General features: G+C 40.0%; 1 protein-coding gene across 1 annotated transcript in view; it reads right to left on the bottom strand.

Annotated features, from left to right (window-relative positions):
* LOC146005229 (uncharacterized) overlaps window positions 1–12,397 on the bottom strand; it is a 54,213-nt gene that overhangs the window by 23,314 nt on the left and 18,502 nt on the right. Inside the window, exon 3 of the mRNA XM_083144310.1 lies at window positions 836–1,016. Coding sequence (XP_083000436.1) covers window positions 836–1,016 — 181 coding nt within the window. The remainder of the gene's footprint in view (window positions 1–835; window positions 1,017–12,397) is intronic.

Below are 12,397 nucleotides of genomic sequence, written 5' to 3'. Positions count from 1 at the left end.
CGTCGTAAAAATAGGGGTAAGGGGCGTGGAGCTGATCACATCACCCACACCTTCGGCCGTGGCCCTAACTCCACACCCCCCCTTACACCTTCATGACGTGAGGGGAGCACAAGCACAGAATGTGTTGAAATTCGCGAAAAAAGCCTCAATTCGCATTTTGTGGCAAATTTACGTTAATTCGCGATTTCAAATGGATGACAAATGTTCGAAACATATTACTGCACATACATAGACACTTTTATTTGCAGTAATTGATATTTTTCGGTGTTGTCGCGTTTGCGAAAAATCAAGGTTTCCCTCTGAAGGTCTTAAGTTATTTTGAATGAGGGAAACACATACTGCTTCCACATGGGGAACTCATTACGTTAAATTGCAGGACCTTTAAACCAGGTTTAGAATCACATAGTCATAGAATTCCCTTACTATAGTGGAACTACAGGCAAAAGAACCTGCGCAGACCCGCGACACCTGTGCATCGTACTCCCGCGAAGAGGGGAGGGGCACAACGGAGCAGGCAGGCTTCCTTATGGCTGGCGTTGAATCGATGGAGGGGAAGATGCGCGAAGAATTTTGACCGAATGTTCTTTTCCTTGTGGTCGCTCTGTAAATGGTTTTTGATTGATTGATTTAGTTTATTTTACTTCGCGTTTTGTGCCTCTTGGCTAATTTGCGAAGATGAGGATGAGTGATGAAAGGATGAAATTGATGAATGGACATTCACAAACAACCAAGCCCGACCGGGATGCTCTGTAAATGGTTATGCATCAAACAAGGCTAAAGGGCGATATCAGAAGAGGCATTGATTAGTTATGCACTATTTAATTTCGTCACTCACCTTTCGTGCTGCGGCGCCGTTCTTGCCCTGATCAGCCTCTTTCTCACCCTTGGATCGTAGGTGGAGGTCCTCCTCTCTACAGACGCCGGCGTCGGGACAGGGGGAGGTGCTCTTCGTCGAGGCTCCTCCTTCGGTCTTGGGGCGATTGCGGTGGTTCGAGGACGATCTGCCTGAAAGGACACTGAAGGGGTCACAATTAAATGTACAATCCTCAAATTCCAGTAGAAGCTGGAGTCAGAGCCGCTTTGAAAATAATATATATTTCCATGTTGTTCTTGGTACCCTATGAATCTTTCTAGTGCAGAGTGTGCATAAAATAATAATTTCAACATTTTTTATTTCTCGAAGCGACGGGGTATTATAGCAAATGTTACATTGAATGAAAGAAGAACTGTGAAAGATTTTTTGAAAAAACAATTTAGAAAAAAAACTATATTACTAATTTGATCAGTGGCGGAGGGTATTTCAATTCAGATTGATTTTTCAAGTGTGAAATTGTTATTAAAATCCACGAAGGTGACTATTGTTTGCTCTCCTTATACTGAATTACCTATTTCCCGTTAATACGGACATTCTAGATAATCGAAACAATTGACAAATATAGCAGCTAATTCTTCAAGGTCCGGATTTATGGAGGGTTACAACCCCGGCCCTTCATCTGCGAAGGGAACGCCACTGAAAAGAAAAGGATTATTTTAAAAGAGACATAATTTTTAAAAGAAAACAACTAAAGTTTGAGAAGTAGCAGCTATGAAATATCTGAAATAACTGACATAACTTGGCCCAACAGTTATAACTATATACGAGGACTGATTGAAAAGTAATTAGACTGATTTTTAAAATCAGAACTGAAAGATTCCAAAGGCTCTAAACATTTGTGCTCTTTCGAAGTAGCATCCTTCACATTCAATGCATTACTTAACTTTCAAAATCGATTTTGAGACACGTAGCAGGCCGTTTTGTCTTACGCATCTCCATGACGACACGTACGAGGTGCTTCCTTTCGCTGTTACTACGACAGTCCAACTGCAGGTTCAGACACTTAAATGTATGACTTTAACAAACATCGGCGCGGTATTGTAACTCCTACCTCCCGTTGAATTACTTTTCAATCAGCCCTCGTATATAGTACTGTAGTTGTCAGTAGAGGGCTGCGAAATGTTTCTTAACCCTGAGCCGGGCCTCCATATGTATAAATCGTGTCTTACTATCGATACTACTTTAAAAACTAAACAATGTTTCAAATTTTGCACTCACCACGGCTTATGTGAAAACAGGAAATGACATACATACAATATTATTGGATAATCTTTTCCTAGAAATTGTCAACACAACAATATTTTGAAACTTCCAAGAATACAAAGCACCAAATCGAGATCATGAGATAGGCGGTTGCTTTCCGAATGTCCAAGAAAATTACTAGGTTAGAGAAAATACGCTCAATATGAACATATTCTTTATCCGGAATGTATATACGTACTTCTCCGTCAACATTCCCTGCACGCAAGATAGCTTTTCTCCACCCTTTTCATATGTTATTCTACATAGTGGTAGTGGTGTTAATATTCGATTTCGTATTCACCGCTCATAAGGTTACTAACAGGCAAAGAATTACGACATATTCAGAGAACATAATCGGATGAAACTGAAGGCTTAACTTTAAATTTGGTGAAAAAGATTAAAAGTATATGTAAAAAAATAATAAAAGAAAATATTATTAAGAATTCGTTCAAAATAATCTAAGGACTACGGATTACCTATTTTTCAAACAGCCATGGATCATCTACAGTCCTCGCCAGAAAGATTGAGTTGGTGTTTTAAGTCCATTTTATGCACAGCAAGGCTAATCGGGACTGGACATACAGCTTAAAGTAGTATCCGAACCACTATGTGCCTCCACCAGGTATCGAACCCGTGACCCCTTGATTACAAGGCGAGGACGCTACCACTGCGCCATCGAAGAAGCTCTCACCAAAAAGAGATTTATAAAATTTGAGCTAGGCTATCCTTTGGTTTGGGACCTGCCGACATTATTATTATATTGCACTCAAGTACTGAAAATAGGGTTATGATGTATGACGTTATTTAAAAGCTAGAAGCTCCTTCCTTGCACCTTCTTTCATGAAACAAGCAGCAAAAGGATTTGACATGTTTTATTTTGCTATTTTCAAAATAATAAGGAATTTTAATAGTCGATGGTCTTTGTCACTTGAAGGTGAAGACCTACCAAAATACTCCTTCAGATTGAAGGTAACATATTCCTGCAACGCCCTAACAATAACTGAACATAAACTACTGAAATACAGTAAAATCTCGTTAATCCGGACCCCGATAAGCCGGACTTCGCTTAATCCGGACAGGCAAAAGACAAAAAAAAAGAAGGAAAAAAAAGCAGAATGCAAGGTTTTAAATGTAGCTAGAAGTTAACAATCGCATTCGTCATATTGCTGTTACATTTTACTGTACTATATAATATATTTAGGCCTATACCCTTTAAATACACTATAATAAACCTGTTTTGTTGCAATAAACGGAGTTTTAATGCACTTTCTACTGTTCTTTTAGGTTATTTCAGTTAATCCGGACTTCCGTTAACTTATCCCCAATTAGTCCGGATTAACGAGGTTTTACTGCATATAATTTTAAGTTGACATTAATTTTCCAGGGGTCCGTGTCGCCTCTTGCTCCCCTTCCAGACACCTCTAGCTCCGGCTATAAAAATACGACACTTAGATCTTTAAATACTCGCTTTCCTGCATGACGTGTGTTGCCTAAGTCAATGACGTCAGAATTTGCTATTGAAATTCGGTCACCACCGTAGGATTAGGTAAAACACATAACGCAATGCAGGGAAACGAGTATTTCAAGATCTAAGTGTCGCATTTTTATTGCCGTTGACTGTACCTACTTTCCAATCTTTAGTCCGTAAACATTTTAAGATGAATACAAGCATACACAAGAAAAACTACATGCAACATGAACATGGACGAAACACTGCTTGTATAGAACCTGATCTAAATTCTTTAACCCAGATAGATGTTTTACCATTGTTCTTGCTGTAAGAGTCTCCGCTCTGTACACAGAGCATTAATAATATATTCGCATGAAATGACCCCTCCCCCTACTATCTATTTTCCATGATATAAGCGTCATCCGACAGCTAGTGTTCACGCAATCACGAATAACAATGGAGGTCAACATCATTTATCAACTTTTCCTTTATCTGCGTTGCACGAGAGCGCACAATTTTCTTTCGCTGTTGATCTTTGAATTCCTCGGCAATTTTTCGCCGAAATCGCAGAAATTATTCTTAAGGTGGAGAAAGATGAAGCGGAGAAATTATAATAAAGACACCGACCGATGCTGTGAGGTACTTTGTTTACGTTGTAATATTGATGTTTACCCCTCAGTCCCAACACGCAACAATATAGAACTAAATCGATTACCGCGAAATAAAAAAAAAACTACTCGTAGTATAAGTTATCTCACGAGATAACTTTTGAGCAAAGTACAGGCCTGCCCGATAACGCTGTCACTTTGTGATCAAGGGGTCCCGGGTTCGATCCCAGGTGGAGACATAGCAGTTCGGAATCCACTTCAAACTGTAGGTTGTAATAATAAGTTCATTACTTGATCTTTATGTTTATTAATTATATCTGGTTATTTATTAGTTTGATTACACCGGTCGGTTTTAGGTTCGTGTATTTTGTTGTTTTGGTGACGTGTATATTAACGTGTTTTTTATACCCTGTATATGTAATCTTTGTGTATATTCCACATATCTTCTATGTGATGGTGTTTTCGAACTCTTGGCCATTGGGCTAGGCAGGAGTGTAGCTGGATGTGGTGCATTTGTCTGACCAAAAAAGAAAACAGATTTCCTGCATCCTTCCAAAGCAAAAAATTTAATTCACATAATGTCTGAAAGTAGGAAAAGTCGGAGCCTGGTGCTGACAGCACCACTTTCAACTATGGTAAAATATCTTCATCTTTGCGTCCATGTTCGTCCCCGCTGGAATCGAGCCAAGGTACATTTTCTGATTAGAAAATAGTTTTATCTAGTAGCTTATAGGGAATACTGATATTTTAGATATGAAGGCAATTCTGCACACCGTTTCTCCACGAGGAAACTTACACTGAGTCAATATTATCCCCTGGTCAAAGTCACGCAATGTTTGCAACTCCTGCGGTTGTGTGACACTGCGAACGCTGGAAAAATTACCTTCCTTCCGGTAGTGGGGGCGGGGACCAGCTCCACATCAATTCTGGCTAAGTGCTATGACATTTTGTGTGCTTCTCCCAGGTAAATGACCCTCGGGGTCATGGCAAGGTTTACATGACTGGCCGTGGCAACGCTAGAGGAGTGGCATTTATCCAGGGGCGCGCGAAGGGTAGCTTGCGCACCCCTTAATTTTCTTCCGCACCCCCTTTTGTAAACATATTTTCAACCTTATGAAATGTTATACAGGGTGGCCCAAAAAAGGTAACCGAAATGTAGAACGTTGCCTTATGTGTTCGGTTACCTTTTTTTGGGCAACCCTGTATTACGTTATGCTATTAAAACAATGTCGTAACTTTGAGCGTCGAATGTTAGGTATTGAAGTGATACCGCTATTATTTTATCCAACAGTTTTTAAGAATTGTTTGTACTTGTGTTTATCTCGGTGGCATTTTCGATAATTGCCTACAGCTCAGTGTGAGTTGTTTCATGTTTTAATTTTTTTTAGCAATCTTGATAAAAGACTGTTTTATTTTCCACCTACTTGTTCTTCCCTTCCTCTACTCTCAAAATCGCACTGCAGCAACAAAAATTTTAGTTGCTTTCAGTAGAACATCGGGTTGTGTGTCCCAGAAATTATTTAACGGGAATTGTATCGACCCTGGTGTTCTTTTTCGTTGTTAAGGTACACTTCAATGTAAGGGAAGCAATCTGATAATTACATGAAAATGTACGTCTTATTATATTTGCAAATTGTAGAACTTCAGGTTACATAGCGATTTTCCTTTACCCAACGCACACAAACTGAACATTCTCCGATATCTATGCATCGTGAAAAACAACAAGAAGACAAAACTGTTTATCAACAAAATGTCTGATGTTCATAGAAAGGATTTAAGGTGAATCCAGTTTCTATTTAAATAGTGGACTCGTGCCTGAACTTTGCACCAACGCCAAAGTATTTTCAAGTCAATTTAAATTTTATGATTTGCATAACAACAGAAGCAATAATAAAGGTAAAATGTAAGTTTCTGGAAAGATAGGAAAACTTACTCTGCTCCCACCCCCTTCCTATAAAAATCCTACTTTTGACGTTTTCTATATTTTCAACATAGCATCCCCTAAATTTCATTCCGCAGCACTCCTAGACGATTATTCCTGGCGCCGCCGCTGCATTTATCCCTCAGTTTTTAGAAACAATAGTAATTTAACTATTCTTCCATGTGTACGTATGGACTTCCCTGATGGCATAGTGGTAATGATGTTGTCTTGAAATCAAGAAGTCACGGGTTCGATTCTCATTGAAGGCACATTGCACAGTGAAGTGGATCCCATTTAACTGCAGGATCAATCCGGATGAGTCTATCTGAGCAAAAAGTGAATTTGAACTTTGACTCTGATAAAATCAAAAGGAATTGATTGATTGATTGATTGATTTAGTTTATTTTACTTCGCGTTTTGTGCCTCTTGGCTAATTTGCGAAGATGGGGATGAGTGATGAAATGATGAAATTGATGAATGGACATTCACAAACAACCAAGCCCGACCGGGATTCGAACCCGGGACCCTTGGGGTCGCAGAAAATCGAAAGGAAGCTTAGGTGAATATCCAATTGTAGAAACTCTATTCTCTAAGGCTCATTACCTCTAAAACTGACACTTCCAAGAAATTTTTGATAAATTTACGAGAAAGAGAGGGGTAAAGGATTTGTGTGTATGAACTATTTCTGAATGATATCGAAACGTTAAGAAACTGGTTAATGCAGTACTTTGCTAGCTTAGAGCATGATTTAAGTAATCTATATTTCAGATTGTCAAAAATAATTCGTCTCTTTACATTTTCACATAACTTATTTTCCGATTCAAAAGTGTTAATTGCACTGTACAAATTTTCTTTATTTTGTCCATAGATTATTCTACCCGGCTGGTTCCGGGTGTTTTTGAAACCCATCGCCTTGGGCAAGTACCCCTGTTGTCCCCCTTTCACTCCCTTAGGTACGGATCTGCATGTAATGGTCTTGAAGAGTCATTAAAGACAACCTGGGCTCACTTCTACAGAAAATAGTAGTTTTCAATCCGCCACTGGTTGGAGACCCTCAACTGAGGAAAACGGTCATTGCGTGTTCGAACTCGGCTTACGTCACTCACAGCAAAAGGCCACTTCCCTTTTACAGCCACGAACAATCAAAAACTTGAGAAGTTTTTTTTACGCCCGCAAATAAAAATGATGGTCCGTTTTAATTTCAGGCGGGAATGATGGTGTCAGGTTTTTGGAAGCCGTAGAAATTAAGGCGCGAGTTCAGATGTCAAGAAGTTAGGTGGTGGCGTGAGTTGTCTGTCACGGCCGCCAGGAGCGCTGAGGTGCACGACATCGGCGTCCTCTGCATCTCCCAAGTGCACGAAGGAAACATTCACACCAAGCGAGTTTCGCGTGTTCCAGAATCATGCCACTAATTTCAATTTGTCTCTGGGTCTTAATTATTTGAGCGAGATTCCTAAACTTTTCCGCGAGGGGACTGTCACGGCTCTGCAGTTACGGAGAACTTGTGACTTATACTTGCATGTCCGAATCCCCATGCTTTCTGGTCGAAGCTTACCTGGAAACCTCATTTCGCCTTCGACCTTGAAAAATCGTGCTCATTTTCTGTTCGTGAAACAACCAGTCCACTGATCTATTTTCTTGAACATTGAAGAAAATTACATTTTTCAAACCATTATAGCAATCAATCAGATTTGCCATATGATTGATTGGTTGATTTGGTTTTAAGTCCTTTTTATGCACAGTAAGGCTAATCGGGACTGGATCTACAGTTTAAAGTGGGACCAGAACCACTATGTGTCCCAACCGGGTATCGAACCCGGGACCCCTTGATTACAAGGTGTTGTATCCGACGTATACCTCCGTTTACCCAGGACTACATCGCTGATGCATTTCAAACATTATTTTCACAGAAATCGAGAGTTTCTCGTCTACATTTATAATAAAAATGTGTGTCATTCCGCGTAATTTCAAAGAGGCATGTCACCCTAAGTCTCTGATGTTGATGAAATTTGGTGTACATCCTTCCCTTATGGTTGAAAGAAACCTTCTGAAACTTTTCCACTGTATCTCAAACGGTTTTCGTTTTACAGTACTTCGAAATTTCATTAAATCTATGTTGTCTGTCACTCTTGAGACCCTCGGCACAAGATACCCTTGCTTACATTTTATTTTTTTCCCCTCCTTAACCAATGATCAGATCTCTTTCAAATTTTACGGAAAGCTCAATGAAATAATGAGATTTCAGAAATAATACATTACCACTCAAAATATTTTATGAAAGCGTCAAAAAGATTAATAATATACTTGTAGCCTAATTTAATAATAAAATGTAAGCAAGGGTATCTTGTGCCGAGGGTCTCAAGACCGACAGACCACACAAATTTAATGAAATTTTGGAGAGCTGTAAAATTAAAACCGTTTGGGATACAGTGAAAATATTTCAGGAGGTTCGGGTTCGATACCCGGTGGAGGCTCATAGTGGTTCGGACTCCACTTTAAACTGTAGCTCAAGTCCCGATTAGCCTTACTATGCATAAAGTGGGCTTAAAACACCAAATCAATCAATCAACCATAAGTAAAAGGTGTACACCAAGTTTCATTGAAATCTGAGATTGTGGGTGACAAAATCTTTGTTTTTTGCGTTGATTTTATGTGGAATGACCCGTTCGTTTACACACAAAGAGCACTTGGTGTCATTTGGGTCGTTCCCAGCTGTCGTGTTAAAGCACTAGACAATGAATATTGTCTAATTAGCATTGCATACAGTTTTTTTGCAAACCGACAAGAATAAATGGAGGATGGTTCCCCGCGCAACCGCCGCGATTTCTTTGCTGGGCTTCCGGGGTTGACCTTGCCGAGCTTTTTCCGGAGCTGTGGGCTCGCAGTTGCGCGAGGAATCATACGCCCTGCATTAATTTAATAGGGCGCCAATGCTGTCACGAGGCGCCCCACGATGTTTACATTTTTATCTTTTAGCTCGTTCGGCGTATGAGAAGGCCCCTTAGAGTATAGAAGGTATAGACAGAGCGTGTGTGACGTCAGCTGAAGCCAAAATAGCTTGCGGCGGCCGCCATGTTGGGATGTTCCACACGGCTGTTGCGTCTATTTGTTAACATTCACGGAGAGGGAATTTTGTCGGGAAAAGTAAGGCTGCTTGTTATGTTTCTTTATGTTTAAATCGTCAGAAAAATAACACGAAGCTCTTTGTTTCTTCGTCAAAACTAGGAGTTACTAAGATATCTAGACCTTTTTATGTACTGGGACATGTTCATTTACCATATGTAATGCTACGTTAGTATTATACCAGAAAGAGTTTATAATGAAATAACAATAGAATCAAAATAGGAATTGCATTTTAACTCCTACACTCGTAAATGCATCGCAAAACATTATTATATAAAAATATGAGCTATGTACAAAGGTTTAACACGAAATAACACAATTTACGCCACCTCAATTAGTAAGCCTAAGTCGAGATTATAGGTAGATTTCGGACCGAAACATCAGGCGATACGCGACACTCGATAGGCGACAAAAGACAGGAGCCCGTTCATTCAATGGAAGCATTCAGACCGAAGCGACAGGCGACAAGCGATAAGTGTCTCTTGGCACTCATAAATGAATGCATTTTTTTAAAACCGAAGCGACACGACAATTGCACGTGTCGCTCGGACTGGGTCATTTTCCCAATACCATACATAAATAGTGTCGCTTCGATGTGTTGCGCATCTGAGGTGAATATTTTGCTTTGGTGAGAATTCACACCAACGCGACAGGCGACGTGTGTCGCTTGGGAACGAGCCAATAAACAGCAAACGTTTCACACCGTAGCGACATGACAAGCTACACCATCAGAAATAAATGAGCCCTTCCGAACCGAAGCGACGCGCCAAGCTGCATGTGTCGCTCGGACTGGGCCGTTGTCTTAATACAGTTCATCGTGTCGCCTCGGTTTGTTGGCGCATGCACAGTTATTTCTTGCATCAGACTGAAGGGGCTCGTGTCGCTTGTAGCCTCAAATAATGGAGTTTTCAGATCTAATGTACACGCGACTCGCGTCGCGTTGGAACGAGCAAGCCAACGTTTACACCTGTCTTAGCGGCAGGACAGACCGCACAAGGCTGCATTGGTGAAATCCTCAAGCGACATGTCGTGTCACTTGCCACTCCGGTGTGAATTCTCAGGTGCTCCCGCGACACATGCCGCTTGGAGACGAGCCTATCAACAGCAACGTTTCACACCATAGAGGCGTGACAGGTCACACTAGCCTGCCTTCGATTGGTGAAATCCTTAAGCTACACATGCCGCGTGTCACATTTCGATGTAATCTCCCTAAAAGCAAGCATTCACCGCGCATGCGCTATAAAGAGACCAAGGCGACACGATAAACGCTATTGGGAAAACAAACCAGTCTGGGTGACACATGCACCTTGCCGTGTCGCATCGTTTCGAAAAGTTGCATTGATTTCTAAGGGTTCGCTTCCAAGCGACACGTGTTGCTTGTCACTTCGGTCTGAATAGAGATTTCATACCGAAACAACAAGCGATACGTGCCGCTTTGAGGATTTAACGAATGCACCCTTGTGCGTCCTGTCTTGCCGCTAAGGCAGGTGTAAACGTTGGCTGGGAAGTTCCGACGCGACATGAGTCGCGTGTACATTAGATATGAACGCTCCATTATTTGAGGCTACAAGCGACACGGGCTCCTTCAGTCTGAAGCAAAAAACAATAACAAAAGCCGCCCCCAAGGGAAAAGACAATGCCAAGGGTAGAAGAAGAAGAAAGCCAGGCAACGCTTACTGTAGTAAAACCTGGTCAGAGTCATCTATCGGCAGACGACTGAACTTGTAGGACTTGAACATAACCCCGCCAGACCCCGCTATGACTCGAATAAAGCCATTCTCAAATATGTTTGAAAATGCATATCAATGTGTGCAATGGCGTATTGTCACAATGGGCCTCTCAATTTGAAAAAAAACAAAAATCAGTTTACTCAGGAAGGATGCAAGAAAGCCTTGAAAGGTTAAATTTTTACATTAACTTAGAATCGGGCTCTATATGCCGATTCAAAAACTGAGATATTTGACAGCTAATATCTTTTAAAATATGGAAGTGATAAAAATATTTCAATGTTCACTGTTAAGATTCATCCTTTCTAATCAATTCACCACAAAGCTCATTCAAATGTCTCAAATAGTTTTCGAGTAAAAGAGTACTGAATGAAGATCTGTTTTTCCGCTGCCCATGATATGGCCTCTTAAGAAAACGACCCAGTCCGAGCGACACGTGTAGCTTGGCGTGTCGCTTCGGTTCGGAAGGTCTCATTTATTTCTGATGGTTGGTTTCCAAGCGACACGTCTATCTTTTTTAAACCCACGATTGGTAAAGAAAGTCTTCATGAATTAAGTAATGATAATGGTATAAGATTGATTACTTTTGCAACCTCAAAGAATTTAATTGTGAAAAGTACCACTTTTAAACATAAAGATATCCATAAATATACCTGGTCTTCTCCAGATGGTAAAACTCATAATCAGATAGATCATATTCTCATTGATAAGAGAAGGCATACTAGTATAATTGACGTTCGTACACATAGAGGTGCTGACTGTGCCAGTGACCATTATTTAGTAATTGCTAAATTAAGAGAAAGACTCTCAGTGATAAATCGTAAGCAACAAAATCTAAAAGTTATAAAATTTGATACAGGAAAGTTTGTTGATGAAAAAATTAAGAAAGATTACCAAATTAAACTGTCAAATAGATTTGATGTTTTGCAGGATTTAAATGATGATGAAAATATAAATGAAACAGACGTAAATAAGAATTGGGAGCACATACGTAATGCAATAGAATCAGCAGCTAAAGAAAGTATAGAATACCATAAACCAAGAAAAAGTAAGCCATGGTTTCATAATGAATGTCATAATCTAATAGAAATAAGAAATCAGGCTAGACTTAGGTGGTTAAATAACTCGGATGATACAAATCTAAGCAATTATAATAGAATAAAGCGAGAAGTTAACCGCACGTTTAGAAGTAAAAAAAGAGATTACTTGAAAAGCAAAATTAACGAAATTGAAACAAACAGCAAAAATAAAAATATCAGAGATTTATATAAAGGTGTAAATGAGTTTAGAAAGGGGAGGCAACCTAAAGTAAACTTGATAAAAGATAAAGACGGTGATTTTCTAGCTGACCCAAGCGATATTCTAAATAGATGGAAGAACTACTTTAATGACCTTTTAAATGTCCATGTAGGAGATAAATCAGAAGTAAATGAAGTCCACACAGCAGAACCT

Source organism: Lepisma saccharinum, chromosome 23 (genome assembly GCF_977018435.1).
Source record: "Lepisma saccharinum chromosome 23, izLepSacc3.1, whole genome shotgun sequence".
NCBI lineage: Eukaryota > Metazoa > Arthropoda > Insecta > Zygentoma > Lepismatidae > Lepisma > Lepisma saccharinum.
The sequence above is the reverse complement of the archived record's forward strand: the minus strand, read 5'-3'. Positions and strand labels throughout refer to the sequence as shown.